The sequence below is a fragment of the Salmo salar genome, chromosome ssa11 (genome assembly GCF_905237065.1).
Source record: "Salmo salar chromosome ssa11, Ssal_v3.1, whole genome shotgun sequence".
NCBI classification, from domain to species: domain Eukaryota; kingdom Metazoa; phylum Chordata; class Actinopteri; order Salmoniformes; family Salmonidae; genus Salmo; species Salmo salar.
In genome coordinates, this window is record NC_059452.1 from 96,366,228 (window position 1) to 96,381,801 (window position 15,574).

Sequence of the window (15,574 nt, forward strand, 5' to 3'; positions counted from 1 at the left end):
TGTAGCGAGATCGATTTGGAGGTCGAGGGTCCGTCATGGTCTGGGGCGGTGTGCGTTACAGGGAAGACATCCTACTCCCTCATGTGGTACCCTTCCTACATGCTCATCCTGACATGACCCTCCAGCATGACAATGCCACCAGCCATACTGCTCATTCTGTGCATGATTTCCTGCAAGACAGGAATGTCAGTGTTCTGCCATGGCCAGCGAAGAGCCCGGATCTCAATCCCATTGAGCACGTATCTGGGACCTGTTGGATCAGAGGGTGAGGACTAGGGCCATTCCCCCCCAGAAATGTCTGGGAATTTGCAGGTGCCTTGGTGGAAGAGTGGGGTAACATCTCACAGCAAGAACTGGCAAATCTGGTGCAGTCCAAGAGGAGGAGATGCACTGCAGTACTTAATGCAGCTGGTGGCCACACCAGATGCTGACTGTTACTTTTGATTTTGACCCCCCCTTTGTTCAGAGACACATTATTCCATTTCTGTTAGTCACATGTCTGTGGAACTTGTTCGGTTTATGTCTCAGTTGCTGAATCTTGTTATGTTTATACAAATATTTACACATGTTAAGTTTGCTGAAAATAAACGCAGTTGACAGTGAGAGGACGTTTCTTTTTTTGCTGAGTTTATGAAATAAACTCTAGTAGATAATCATCATTACCATCATCATCATTATCATCATAATCATATATTTTTGTTCTGACAATGATATGAGATACCGGTAAACAAAAAACACACTTGTTCTCACACTACCTTCTTTAATTTTCTTTAATTTTCTGTGAATAGATGCTTAGTTTTGGTGCCAGTGACTATCCCCTCGTGTTCTACTGACCTTGGCTGCTTGCCCCTGCATGCTGTAATGTAATGCTACATTGGCCATAACAATGGCTCATCAGTAACAGAGTCCTTGAGGAGCTGTGCTTAGAGGGCATGGATCTGAGAGGCTATACAGATGCCGTATCTTAATTTGAGTAGGTGAGTTTGCTACTTCAGGAAAACAATCCTGCAGCAACAGGATGTTAGTTATTATGTGGAATATAATTAAATTGACATATTTGTAGAGGTTGATACATTTTTCGTAAGGGAAAACCAATTCTGAAATTTTTAAGCGAAATTACAAACTTCAGAAGCCTTTTTGAACCTCAAATACACTACATGTTTTACATTTCCTGCATTGCAGGAATGTTCTCCCGGAACAGGGTGATCAAATTAAGATCCTACATCTGTAGTTACTCACACTGCTCCTCAGACTGAGTCCTTTGGACCGGCAGGTGTTTCGCTAAGGAATGGATCTTATCAGGGAATGCACTGCACATCTGCAAAACCACACAACAACATACACAGCACACACAGATCATTAGTGACATATTCATCTTAGTAGTATAGTAATCCATATCATATATTGTTGTGCCCAAGCATACATTTCAGGAAAGGAAAGGTGAGGATAGGATAGGATAGAGGAGGGGGACAAGCTCACGTCAAGATCACTCTCATCCATAGTGTGTGTGGTTTGCAGAACAGGGTTGCTGGCCATGTCCAGCAGTTCAATGGCCAGGGTCCTGGTCAGCAGCTGACTCACAAAGGGGTGCTGAGGAGAAAACATAGATCATGTGGGGAGTGTCTGTCACCCGAAGGACTACCCGACAGTTTTTCCACTAGGGACACGAATACACCAGTTTTTTATTAACGTTGATGCTATCTTGTTGCTCTCCTCTAAAAGGATAGAACTCTGAGGTAGTACCTGTAACAGTTTCTCCGAACTGGGCCTCTTGCGAGGGTTCTTGGTGAGGGATATTTTCACAAAGCCGTGAAAGTCTGCAGACCTAAACAGATAGTTATTGGTTATTACCACATGGGCTCTGTCATGACGTTGCCCTCTCTCTGGGAACAGAGAACACAGCTGAACCCCCTCCCTCTGCACCAGGCCTTTTCTATGCACCATCCCCCGACCTCTATACTTCTGACACTGCTGTGGTGAGAGGGGTCGTAAAATACTAAAGGCAAATGTCCTTCCGCATGGCCCAGTTGAGAGAGAGAGGGGTTTCATAGAGAGACAAAGGACATTCTTCCAACTCACAGAATTGGGGAACCGAACGACATTTATGTTCTGGAGAAGGTATAAAAGATCGGTGAAGAACCCAGCTTTGAACTGGTCCGCTTGGTACAATTTTGTGATAGTCATTGAAGACAATAGTGCCATATTACCATACTAAGGTTTATATAATAGCCTCAGCTATGGGACTTGCATCTAAATGGTTGTATACAATGATTTAATAAGATTAAAGCTATTTGGAATATGTTGAGAGGCTATGTACTGATGTTAATGTGATAGAATTGTATTTCTGTTCAAAGCTTAACTCAGTCATCAGCACGCCCCCAGGGACACAGACAAGACCTGGCGTCATGAGACAGCCCTTTTCTGTCATTCCGAATAAAACCCCCACCCAGGGTTACTTTCTTCAGACCAGGCCTCCACTCCATTACGAGTTGGCCAATAGGTTTTACCCTGCATCCCTCTACTTAACTTTAACCATACCACATGGTTAAACTTTTAGTCTATCGATACCGACAGAATAATAACAAGTCTTTGATATTAATTAATAGTCTGCAGCTAGAAATTCTATCATTGAGCGCGAAGACTGACGAAACATCTATTCTATAACGACATTATTGAATGTCGCTTTGAAAGATCCATTCTAACCAAGAGAGAGAGAGAGAGCGAGAGAGAGAGAGAACTCTCCAACAGAACGACCTTTCCAACGAAGCTCACGACAACACACTGAGCGTAAATATATATATTGATTGCAATTGTTTCCGAATGAGTGAGCGTTCATGTGCAAAGGATTAGCAGATCAATTGTTAATATTTATCAACTCTGTAGTATCTTCTCAGCTGACCCCCACCACCCTTTGTTTAACAAGCCGCCATGCCGGTTTAGTCCACTAGGGCACATTCCTCTACCATTTCTTTGTAACGATAACTACTGTTTGTATGCTTTCTGTGAATTACTTAGTTTAGTAAATAAATGATTTTAAGACAATTGATGTATGGATGACTTTTAGTAAAGACTGGGTTCGTGCAGATACAACAATTTACGATGTTTGGAATGAGACTGGACGCGAGGTAAAATACACCATTTAAACCAGAAGATAATCGGCCTATACTATAATATATAATGTTATAATATAGGAAAGTTATATTAGGAAAATTATAACTTTGTAATCTGAATATTTTCCTTGGTGCCCCGATCTCCTAGTTAATTACAGTTAAACGATTAATCAGTTTAATCACGTAATAATGATAACAGGGAGTTATTTTGATAAACATGTCTTCAGTTTAACGGTGCCCAAAGACACGACAGCTCCTAGACACTCACAGTAACATACAGTATATACTTTCGGTTCTGTAGCTCATTACTTTTTAACTATAAAGTAACTTATACCATTTGGTCTTGTCCTTTAGTTTGGGTGGCTGGAAGCTGCTCTTTGACATCATCATCAAGGCCCTGGAAGAAAACAACAAAATCTTATGTACTTAACCTGTTGATGAAACATGATGCAGTGATAATTATCAAAATCTGATCTGTTAATATGACTGGATAGATGAAAATAGATTTAATCTGTATAATTATAACAATGAGAGGTGACATCCCAGCAACGGTGCCCTCACCTCATGGGGTGCAGGTCAAACATGGGAGGCTGAAGCTCTGCCAGCTCGATAGCTGTGATGCCCACTGCCCAGATGTCACATAGCTGGTTGTAGCCACCTTTCTTCTCCACTGCTGCAACCTCAGGTGCCATCCTAGAAGAGCAAAGCTGCCCGTGGATAACTATGGTAAACCATGATCAATGGCCTTGTTTTGGTACCATGTATGAACTTAGATCACTCACCAGTAAGGCGTGCCTATGAATGACTTCCTCTTGGCAACGGAGGCGTTGATCTCAGCTGCAACGCCAAAATCCGCTGGGGAAAAAAAGATGCCATGAGAGAGTTGGAGAAAAAGTATTTTTGTACATCTGTTTTTGAGTGTGTCTATGGGAGAGGCAGAGAGGATGTGTGAGAGTGAGTGACAGTGTGAGGGTGGTTGACAGACCCAGTTTGACATCTCCTCGCTCTGTCAGAAGAACATTTGCTCCCTGTGAAAAACCCACAGTGACACAATGAGTGCACTGTCTCATGCCCTCTCATGAGGACCGTCCACAGCTCCAAATACACACACACATCTACACTTAAATATTCGATTTCAGTAAGTATGAAGGAGTAGTTACAACGCGCCAGACCAAAATGATTCAATTCAGACGAGGGGTAGAGTAAATTGTTTACATGTTTTATATCCAACAGGATTCTATACATTACCTTTATGTCTCTATGCATTTTCCCAGTCTCATGTAAGTGATGCAGTCCCTGCAAACACAGAAAACCCTATAACACTGCACTGAAAAAAATGAATGTTCTTAAATGGGGATAAATGGAGAACTCTTGCCCCATAAAGAACCATTGATTTAAAGGGGGGGGGGGGGGGGATTCCTGACATGGCATCTATGATTCTTTAGAATTCTAAAAGGGTCTTGAAATGTATAGAAGCCTGCAGATGTGTTCCTTTCATAGTTTGGCAGTCTTAACTAATGTTGATTTTTTCAGTGAAACATTTCTAGTGTTGATTCAAAAGTGTATTTAACACTGTAGTTAAAATACAACTCACTGGTGTAAAATACATTCAGTGTTGGTGTTAATAACCAATGTTGAACCAAAACCACGCCCATAATTATTATATTTCCCAGCATGCTCTATTGCAGGTTGGTTTTTAGAATTGTTTGTTTCAATATCTATGTTTTTGCATGCACATTGATTGATTAATTGAATCTCATGCTACTCAAATATATAGCATTCATTTTTCTAAACTATTCCAATCTGTTACTTGGACTTATTGCATCAGTTAGTGTTCCAATTAAGATGTTTAAGGTAGTCTCATACCTTAATTTTCTCAACCCTGGTAGTCATTCTGAATGCAGGTTGCATGTGAATAAAAATTCCAAATGTTGGATATCCCCACTCTGGCTGGATTCCAATAGGAATTACACGTCACTTTGCAAGCCAGCTTAATGTAATTTAAGAGGCCTGATGTGGCCTGTAAACTATGAGTTTCAGGCCACTGTATTAGGGTAAAACTAGGCCCTTAAAAGAAATCCTTATGAAATATGTATTGTTTTGTCACTTTGTGAAGGCCACAGGACTGTAAATGAATGAATGCAACAACCATGTCTCTCTCATTTGCAAACACAGTCATGGGTGGTACTGGTAACTCAAAAATTCATTCAAAAAGCACTCTGAGAAATATGCAAATAAGGCTTAAAACACTACAGCAGGGCTATTCAATTCCAGTCCTGGAGGGCCGAAACATTTCTGGTTTGGATTTTTGCATGGTTCTTCGGAGACCCTAAAATGGTTACCCTATGGCCCTCAAACGCAACTCTGGACCGCAAAGCCAGTTCCACTGCACCACCAGGTGGGTGCAATTAATTATCAGGTAGAAGAGAAAACCAGCAGGCTCCAGACCTCGTAGGGTAAGAGTTGAATACCCATGCCCTATGGCATTGCTCTCAAGAACCTTATTTGGTTCCAACTTGCACCTTTATTATTTAGACTGTGGCACTGTACCTCAGAGCAACAGTCAAGCATGATGTCTGCATTTATAATGTGAATAATGTTACATCCAAATGGAAAGTTTCACAATAGAAAATGGTTGAACGCCTCAGCCAATGAATAAAGCTGCATATAATTTCATGCTTACCTGTAGTGTTTCCCTGCACACATATGCAATCTGCCTCTCATTCAGGGGGCCAGTAACTATGGAAACATACAAATTAAATATGTCAGGGCCATCATTAAAAAAAATGAATGATGTACACAGTAGTAACTGATATCATTTTTTATTTTAAGGGATAGATCAGCTTTAATATTGTGGATTCCAACAATGTAATTGTCTGCATCATTTCCAATCCCCCATATTTTGGGGGTAAATATATACATTTTTTACATGTTTCCCTGGTTGAATCTTTACTTGAACACTGGATGATGCCATTCATATACACCAGAGCCATGTATTTATATATAATTTGGAGAAAATTAATATGGCTCTGATACCACAAAAAAAAAAAAAAGAGTGTGACTTGTTCTCCAACTACCATGATAAATGTCCTGCAGGGAACCTCCTCCGCAGTACTCCATGCAAATCCACAGCTTGTTATTTCTACCAAAGGAAGAGGCATACCGTTAAAGGACAGTGGTGTAAAGTACTTAAGTAAAAATACTTTAAAGTACTACTTAAGTAGTTTTTGGGGGTATTTTTTACAACTTTTACTTCACTACATTCCTAAAGATAATGTATGTTTTACTCCATACATTTTCCCTAACACCCAAAAGTACTTGTTACATTTTGAATGCTTAGCAGGACAGGAAAATGGTCCAATTCACACACTTATCAAGAGAACAACCCTGGTCATCCCTACTGCCTCTGATTTGGCAGACTCACTAAAAACACAAATGCTTAGTTTGTAAATTATGTCTGAGTGTTTGAGTGTGCCCCTGGCTATTGATAAATAAACCGCCTGGTTTGATTAATATAAGGAATTTGAAATTATTTATACTTTTACTTTTGATACTTAAGTATATTTAAAACCAAATACTTTTAGACTTTTACTCAAGTAGTATTTTACTGGGTGACTTTCACTTGAGTCATTTTATATTAAGGTACAGTACCTTTACTTTTCCCACCACTATTAAAGGAATACCTCATTGCATTTCATATCAAGTTTTAACGTAATGTTTGATTGCAGACCAAACCTGAGGTAGCTGCCGAAATAGGCCACTATGTTCTTGTGAGTGCATTCTTTAATCATGGTGATCTCCTGCTGGATAGATAAGATGTCATCACCTGAAGAGAGAGATGAGAAAAGACAAATTCTGGAATATCACTACTTCACCACAATGTGATTAAAGGTCCAATGCAGAAATGTTTCTCTCAGTATCATATCATTTCTGGGTAACAATTAAGTACCTTACTGTGATTTTTTGACCATTTTAATTGAAAACAATAAACAAAAACAGCTTCTTAGCAAAGATAATTTTTCAAGCAAGAATTTAGCTAGGACTGTCTGGGAGTGGTCTGAGTGGGGAGGGGGAAACCGAAAACTAGCTGTTATTGGCAGATAGGTTTGGAGCCCTTTTTTTTGTTGGTGTATTAACTAACGTATCGCCTGGTGATGTCACCAGGCAGGCCAAAACTCCATCCCATCAAAACAGGCAGAAATTTCAGTCAGTCCTTTCAAACAACTCTATAAAAGGGCATTATCATAATTTCACACTGTTATTCCAAACTCATAGTGTGTAAATATATATTAAACACAGGAGAATCACTGGGCCTTTAAGATAAAAAACACAATCACATTTTGGGATAAATATCCTACCAGGATCTAGTTTTACAACTTTGATTGCAGAGATCACAGATGTCTTGATGTTTCGTGCCTATAGAGAAGTACAAAAAAAGTTAGATGTTTTTCTGATCATATGACATTGTGATTTCACTTCATGCTGTGAACATTATGGGTAGTGACATGACCTTTGAAGTCATGAGTGTCACAGCCTCTCAGGTCTACAATGGGAAAAGGAATACTAGCCTACCACGCATCACTAGTTAAAATGAGTTCCAGATATATTATCCTATTTGTGGGCCTTGTGCTCACGCTTTCTTTTTCTGAGAAAACATGGGTGATAAAGGAAAGAACACTCTCACTGTATGGCTACAGCACTGGAGGTTGGTGGCACCTTAATTGGGGAGGATGGGCTTGTGGTAATGGCTGGAGCAGAATATGTGGAATGGTATCAAACACATGGTTTCTATGTGTTTGATGCCATTTCATTAGCTCTGTTCCAGCCATTATTATGAGCCGTCCTTCCCTCTGCAGCCTCCACTGGTTTACAGATCATGATGCCATTCCATTAGCTTCGTTCAGACATTATTATACGCCGTCCTCTCCTATGCAGCTTCCACTGGTCTACAGATCATACAGACACAATGCTTCTGTTACCAAGCAAAGCAGCAAACGGCCACCCGGGAACAATGAGGCTCGTGTCAGTCACCGATAGAAGAACTGCTACCTTTGAAAAAAAGACATCTGTTATGGAGCGGTACTCACTTCCTGTTTTGTTTCTGTAGTAAAAGATTTCCGGAGATGTAAGGCATGTATCATATTGCAGCAGAACTTTTACCTCATCGGTTATTATTGCAAATGTCTGATCAAGATCATTTACCAAACAGGACCTAGGCAACCAATCCTTCCCTAATTTCATAATGATCTACTCATTTTATTTTTTCTATGAGAAAAAGTACATTAATTACAGAACTCTCTCCAATACTTTACAAGGGTGTCTTGGGTGTCATGTGCTATGACAGTGAAGCTGCAGTGAAAATACTATATATTTGCTGGCCTTTCCAAATATTATGCTATAGGTCAGGGTACTGGCTTCGTGTGTACAGTGAGTTTCCCCACAGATGACACTTCTTCCGTTCTCAACACATTGTTAGTTTCCTGTTACCAACTGCTCCCTTCTAGTCACCATCTCAGCTAACCATACTGTAAGATAACAGTGGAGTGCATTTCATAAGGTCCAGTACACCAAATTTTTCAACAAATGACCACATAGACCTAGAGAAACGGCTTTTTCAGCATTTCAATGAGCCTTGTTTTGACATGAGCCATTCTGATGTTAAACTATGTGCACATGACAACCAAACATTCAATACAGTTATGGAGAGGGACCATGCAGCCTGCCTCCATGCACAAATTGATGACACCCACGATGGTGAAATATCACTTTTCTGGCAACATTATAATCAGGATTTTTTAAAACATTTTTAATCATAAAAAAAGTTATATCACTCTTGATTAATAAAACCATCACATTCTGTTTTTAAACGTTGACTGCAACCCGTCAACATAGAACAGACTCCAGATATGACTAACCATTTACTCAAACAGGTGCGTCTGCTCAGGTACAGCCATATCAAAACTATCTTAGAATTCAGGGGGTGGATACAAATCCCGTAGCCTACGAAGGAGACATCATTCTCACTAAAGGACTGCAAAATATCAAAGCATGGTTTATTTCAAATAGGCCTACCTTAAATACGTCTCCGTATGTACCACTACCGATTCGGTGAATCATCTCGTAGTCCTCCAATGGGTTCGAGTAGGAAACACCAATTGCATCCATCGCAGCACTGTATGTCTCGACTACTGCTTTCTAGCCACTAATTATATGATTCCTATCCAGATGTCTGCACTTCCTCTGCAACAAACCATCAGAAGCAAAAGCTGAAATAAAAATGGCAGCTATACAGCCTTGTGATGCTCAGAGAACGGCAGCCTACCGGTGCCATGACATTTTTGTAAATAATAAGGCATTGTTGTTGCCCCTGAATGAAGAACAGAATCTACATTCTGGGTTTTTCAGTGACACAAAGCCTTGTCAAAAAATAGTAATTGGTCCCCATTTCGGTTATTGTTTAAATTATATATTTTCTTTCTATTTCAGTAAAAAATATGTGTGATAATAATCCCCTCTCGCACGCACGCACGCACACACACACACACACACACACACACACACACAAGGGGGTAGGTAGTAAACCCTGGGAATATACTTGGGAGAGCCCCTGGGGTTCTTGAGGTGATTGGTTGATTGACTGGGTGATTAGTAAGGTTATTTTATGGATATAGGAAAAACGAACTCAGGAATTTTTTAACAATGATTTATAAAAGAGTAGCATAAGTAAGCCACTGTATAAATATGCGGTAAAGGTAATGGTACTGACTAGACCATATTGAGACCACACCTTTATAGCCAAGCCCCCCTTCGTGGTGAAGGCACGTCCGTCGTTGTGCTCCGAAACATCATTTTCAAGGCGTCAAACGGGCTTGAGGAGTCAATTTAGCATCAGTCATCTGTTAAAAATCCGAAAGAATTTTAAACATAACATATTAGCTAACTACGCACTTCGATTTTACAACGTTTATTTTGATTGTCTCGTTGTCTGGGTAGAAATCGTCCCAAAAATGGCAGATCCGATGACACAGTCTGGACAGATCTCGTCCTCTCTGAACGCTTCATCGACAAAAGAAACTACATATTCCGGTAGGAAAATCATTTTTTGGAATAGTTTTATTTTGAATGCAAACATTTTGACCGTAAAAGCTCGAGCTCAGCTCAACCACACTCGTATGCAATTCATGTTCAAACAATTGATGTCGTGGGGGGTTTACGTGTGTGTGAATGCTAACGATGCCTCAGAGCGATTTGATCACATGTTGAACAGGACTCATGTTGGCTAACGTTAGCTAGTTATTGGTTTATTATATTCTAGGTAACGTTAGTCCCTCTATGCTGGTTAGCAGTGTTGTGAACTGCCCATACCATAAAGCAATTGTTTGGATAATTTGGTAGCTAGCAAAGGCCGAAGACCAGAGAAAACCTTTTGTATTTTTGAGTAGTTCCGTAGCCCACAATAGGTCGTTTGTTCACCGAGTTGATCTCTGACCAACGTTATGTAGCCACGGTATTATCAGTGTATTATCAGTGTAGGGACATACCGAGGATCCCGGGTAGCAACGACCGCGAGCACATGGCCCTATTTGAATGCGTTTAAAATGGTTCTAATCACACTGACAATGATTGGACCAAGGAAGGCATGGTTGCTTTCATTAATCAAACCAACCTTGTCAGCTCAGTGGTTTCGTCAAGAAAATGTAAGTGGTGAGCCAAGAAACGATGTTTCTTGTATATACGGTAAAACCTTATGACATTCTTTTTGGCATCTTCAATTCTTGCACATTTTTCTCATTAGTAAATTTCAACACTGTATGCTCAAGGCAAATTTGCTGAACTCCTAAACCAGTCAGAACTCCTGTACATACCCCTCGTCATGAAGTTGGCCAATGTCCTGCTTTTATCTAAATATAAAACCCGAGCTGATGACAGAAATAAGATAAATATCAGCCTCTATGCCTTTTCCCCTCATGCTCTATGCCTCTCCTCTGATCAGCTCGACTGCACCTGAAATATGCAGCATGTAATGTGACTAGTCTTGATCGTATGTAGAGGTAACTCTCTTGACCGCTTAGCCAATTTATTGAAAGCTAGCCAGTATTACAGGGGAGAGGCTATATGGACAGGCCTGGTGCCCAAATGGATGGCGTGTGTCATGCAGCCGTGTGGAGACGATTAGGATCAGTCAGTCGTTCTGATCAGCCCTTCCAGCTAGAACTACTGGCACCAGCAGCCGCATGGCACTAGTTACGTGGAAAAGTAAGTGATGTTTATTTTGATGGGCGAGGGAGAAATACCTTGTAGTAAGCATCTGGATGTCACTGTGATGGTCTACTGCTCAATGGAGAGAGTTTGCGCTGCAAATCCTGGGGCACAGTGTCCTTCGCTCCGCATTAAGGGGAGGGAAGTAGCTAAGATGGTGTAGCCGATATCAGGCCAGGATGACGGCTAAAGCACTTTTTGTAGTACATTAGGTGACAATCACAACTACGGGATTAACGTCTATCTTAAACTTTTTTGTAAAACTATTATTCCTACAAAATGAATGATTCTGTACAGTCCCAATTTTGGCAGACAAGTTTCAAAATCACTCTGAAGTTTCTAGGCACAGGCATAACTAACTAGCTGGGAAGGGGTCATCAGGAGGACTAACTGAACCAAATTCATTCTTCTCCACTCGACTCTTGCTTCAAATGTCATCATTTTGGGCACCAGGCATGTCCATGCAGTCTCTCCCATGTTACAGTTTGACTAGCCTAGCCAGCTATTGTGAAAGGCCATTTGGCTGCTTCAGAAGCTAAAAACAGCTTGGCAAAATGTACACAATGTGCTCTACAATAAGATTGTCAGCTTTTGATTTCCACTTACTATGACTGAGTGTGAGGCATGTGTTCCATAATGTATGTTTCATGCATATACATTTGAACAAAGATCATCATCATTTTAGTGTTTTGCCACTTATGGAGTACGGAGACAAATGGTAAATGTGTTGCTCAGTATTTGAAGGATAGTGTAAATATAGGTAGGTTACACTAAATATAGTGCTGTGGGGGGAGAAATCATACAATGTTGCAGTCCAGAAATAAACGCTTTTCCAACTATGCCAAAAGCCATCAACGCATGCTTCTGAATCCAGGCTGTATCACATCCGGCCGTGACTGGGAGTCCCATAGGGCGGTGCACAATTGGCCCAGCGTTGTCCGGGTTTGGCCAGGGTAGGCCGTCCATTGTAAATAAGAATTTGTTCTTAACTGACTTGCCTAGCTAAATAAAGGTTACACACACCACACTGACCAAAAAGTTATTTTGTTGGCATTTACACATGTCCCCATTTATCAGTAAAACAAAACCTATTTCTTTCACCGTTTTTGTTTTTACATTTTTTCCATAATTAAAAAAAAAAAAATGTTTTAGTCCTTTTTGTTTTTTAATTAAAATAATTTTTACACCTTTATTTAACTAGGCAAGTCAGATTAAGAACACATTCTTATTTTCAATGACAGCCTAGGAACGGGGGTTAACTGCCTTGTTCAGGGGGGATTTGGGGATTTGTTTTTGCAACCTTCTGGTTACTAGTCCAATGCTCTAACCACCTGCCTTACATTGCACTCCATGAGGAGCCTGTATGGCAGGCTGACTACCCATTACACGAGGGCAGCAAGAAGCCAAGGTAAGTTGCTAGCTAGCATTAAACTTATCTTATAAAAAACCATCAATCTTAACATAATCACTAGTTAACTACACATGGTTGATATTGCTAGTTTATCTAGCGTGTCCTGCGTTGCATATAATCGATGCAGTGCCTGTTAATTTCTCATCAAATCACAGCCTACTTCGACAAACGGGTGATTTAACAAGCGCATTTGCGAAAAAAGCACTGTCGTTGCACCAATGTACCTAACCATAAACATCAATGCCTTTCGTTAAAATCAATACACAAGTATATATTTTTAAACCTGCATATTTAGTGAATATTGCCTGCTAACATGAAATTGTCACTGCTCTTGCGTTCATTGCCTGGCTCGTTGCGAACTAATTTGCCAGAATTTTATGAAACTATGACATACCATTGCAGGTTGTGCAATGTAACAGGAATATTTAGACTTAGGGATGCCACCCGTTAGATAAAATACGGACCGGTTCCGTATTTCACTGAAAGGAAAAACGTTTTGTTTTCGAGATGATAGTTTCCGGATTCGACCATATTAATGACCCAAGGCTCGTATTTCTGTGTTATAATTAAGTCTATGATTTGATAGAGCAGTCTGAGCGGTGGTAGGCACCAGCAGGCTCGTAAGCATTCATTCAAACAGCACTTTCGTGCGTTTTTCCAGCAGCTCTTCGCAATGCGTTGCGCTGTTTATGACTTCAAGCCTGTCAACTCCCAAGATTAGGCTGGTGTAACCGATGTGAAATGGCTAGCTAGTTAGCCGGGTGAGCGCTAATAGCGTTTCAAACGTCACTCGCTCTGAGACTTGGAGTAGTTGTTCCCCTTGCTCTACATGGGTAACGCTGCTTCGAGGGTGGCTGTTGTCGACGTGTTCCTGGTTCGAGCGAGGAGAGGGACGGAAGCTATACTGTTACACTGGCAATACTAAAGTGCCTATAAGAACATCCAATAGTCGAAGGTATATGAAATACAAATGGTATAGAGAGAAATTTCTGAGCAAGGAACTTAAACGTTAGCTTTCTTACATGGCACATATTGCTCTTTTACTTTCTTCTCCAACACTTTGTTTTTGCATTATTTAAACCAAATTGAACATGTTTCATTATTTAATAGTGACGGCAGGGCTAGTTCAAACTGCAGTAGGATGGTTCTTCTCACGAGCGAATCAGCTGAGTCCATGCTTGGTGAATAGCACTTAGTTGATCTCTGGGAGCAGGACACAGGAGAGGAGAGTTAAATAGATCGTAGAGAAAAGAATTAATCACACACAACATCTGAGCAAAGGATTGTAGTTTGAGCCAGAAATGAACATCCTGTCAGTCTAAAACAAACTACAACCAGGCTACTAGAATCAGGAGAGAGGCAGGGTGCTCTGCATCCTACTGCAACTAGGCCTATTGACAGGGATAATGTGGCATTTGTTATTTGTCAGTATGAATGAAGTTAGTGAGTCCTGCCTTGATGACTGTATTAGCTTTACACTACTTGTCCTATAGATTTTTGCAGTCTTAAATTATTACTTGGAATAATGATAGCTAAAGCTCCCTGTCCCATAATGACATGCAAGTAGTGATAAAGCTATTTGCTCCTGCTAGCTAGCAACAGGTCTACATATTTTTTTATTTAATTTATTTCACCTTTATTTAACCAGGTAGGCAAGTTGCGAGCATGTTCTGATTTACAATTGCGACCTGGCCAAGATGAAGCAAAGCAGTTCGACAACATACAACACAGAGTTACACATGGAGTAAAACAAACATACAGTAGAAAATACGTCTATATACAATTAGAGCAAATGAGGTGAGATAAGGGAGGTAAAGGCAAAAAAGGCCATGGTGGCAAAGTAAATACAATATAGCAAGTAAAACACTGGAATGGTAGATTTGTAGTAGAAGAAAGTAGAAATAAATAATGGGGAGCAAAATAAATAAATACAGTAGGGGAAGAGGTAGTTGTTTGGGCTAAATTATAGATGGGCTATGTACAGGTGCAGTGATCTGTGAGCTGCTCTGACAGCTGGTGCTTAAAGCTAGTGAGGGAGATAAGTGTTTCCAGTTTCAGAGATTTTTGTAGTTTGTTCCAGTCATTTGGCAGCAGAGAACTGGAAGGAGAGACGGCCAAAGGAGGAATTGGCTTTGGGGGTGACCAGAGATATACCTGCTGGAGCGCGTGCTACAGGTGGGTGCTGCTATGGTAACCAGTGAGCGGAGATAAGGCGGGACTTTACCTAGCAGGGTCTTGTAGATGACCTGGAGCCAGTGGGTTTGGCGACGATTATGAAGCGAAGGCCAGCCAACGAGTGTACAGGTCGCAGTGGTGGGTAGTAGATGGGGCTTTGGTGACAAAACGGATGGCACTGTGATAGACTGCATCCAGTTTGTTGAGTAGGGTATTAAAGGCTATTTTGTAAATGACATCGCCGAAGTCGAGGATCGATAGGATGGTCAGTTTTACGAGGGTATGTTTGGCAGCATGAGTGAAGGATGCTTTGTTGTGAACTAGGAAGCCAATTCTAGATTTAACTTTGGATTGGAGATGTTTGATGCGAGTCTGGAAGGAGAGTTTACAGTCTAACCAGACACCTAGGTATTTGTAGTTGTCCACATATTCTAAGTCAGAACCGTCCAGAGTAGTGATGCTGGACAGGCGGGCAGGTGCAGGCAGCGATCGGTTGAAGAGCATGCATTTAGTTTTACTTGTATTTAGGAGCAGTTGGAGGCCACGGAAGGAGAGTTGTATGGCATTGAAGCTCGTCTGGAGGGTTGGTAAGTGTCCAAAGAAAGGCCAGAAGTATACA

At 40.8% G+C, this 15,574-nt stretch overlaps 2 protein-coding genes across 2 annotated transcripts in view; one reads left to right on the forward strand and one right to left on the reverse strand.

Moving 5' to 3' along the window:
* Positions 1–9,443, reverse strand: part of LOC106563748 (mitogen-activated protein kinase kinase kinase kinase 2) — a 28,221-nt gene extending 18,778 nt beyond the window's left edge. Inside the window, exons 1-13 of the mRNA XM_014129585.2 lie at positions 9,183–9,443; positions 7,469–7,526; positions 6,846–6,936; positions 6,188–6,252; positions 5,794–5,849; positions 4,359–4,406; positions 4,096–4,138; positions 3,893–3,965; positions 3,672–3,803; positions 3,445–3,507; positions 1,744–1,825; positions 1,480–1,590; positions 1,240–1,318 (exon numbers count right to left, since the gene is read on the reverse strand). Of these exons, the coding sequence (XP_013985060.1) occupies positions 1,240–1,318; positions 1,480–1,590; positions 1,744–1,825; positions 3,445–3,507; positions 3,672–3,803; positions 3,893–3,965; positions 4,096–4,138; positions 4,359–4,406; positions 5,794–5,849; positions 6,188–6,252; positions 6,846–6,936; positions 7,469–7,526; positions 9,183–9,275 (994 nt within the window). The 5' untranslated portion in view covers positions 9,276–9,443. The remainder of the gene's footprint in view (positions 1–1,239; positions 1,319–1,479; positions 1,591–1,743; positions 1,826–3,444; positions 3,508–3,671; positions 3,804–3,892; positions 3,966–4,095; positions 4,139–4,358; positions 4,407–5,793; positions 5,850–6,187; positions 6,253–6,845; positions 6,937–7,468; positions 7,527–9,182) is intronic.
* Positions 9,444–9,842: 399 nt separating this feature from the next.
* The window catches only part of LOC106563750 (reticulon-3), a 28,388-nt gene continuing 22,656 nt past the window's right edge, over positions 9,843–15,574 (forward strand). The window contains exon 1 of the mRNA XM_014129588.2: positions 9,843–10,196. Coding sequence (XP_013985063.1) covers positions 10,118–10,196 — 79 coding nt within the window. The 5' untranslated portion in view covers positions 9,843–10,117. The remainder of the gene's footprint in view (positions 10,197–15,574) is intronic.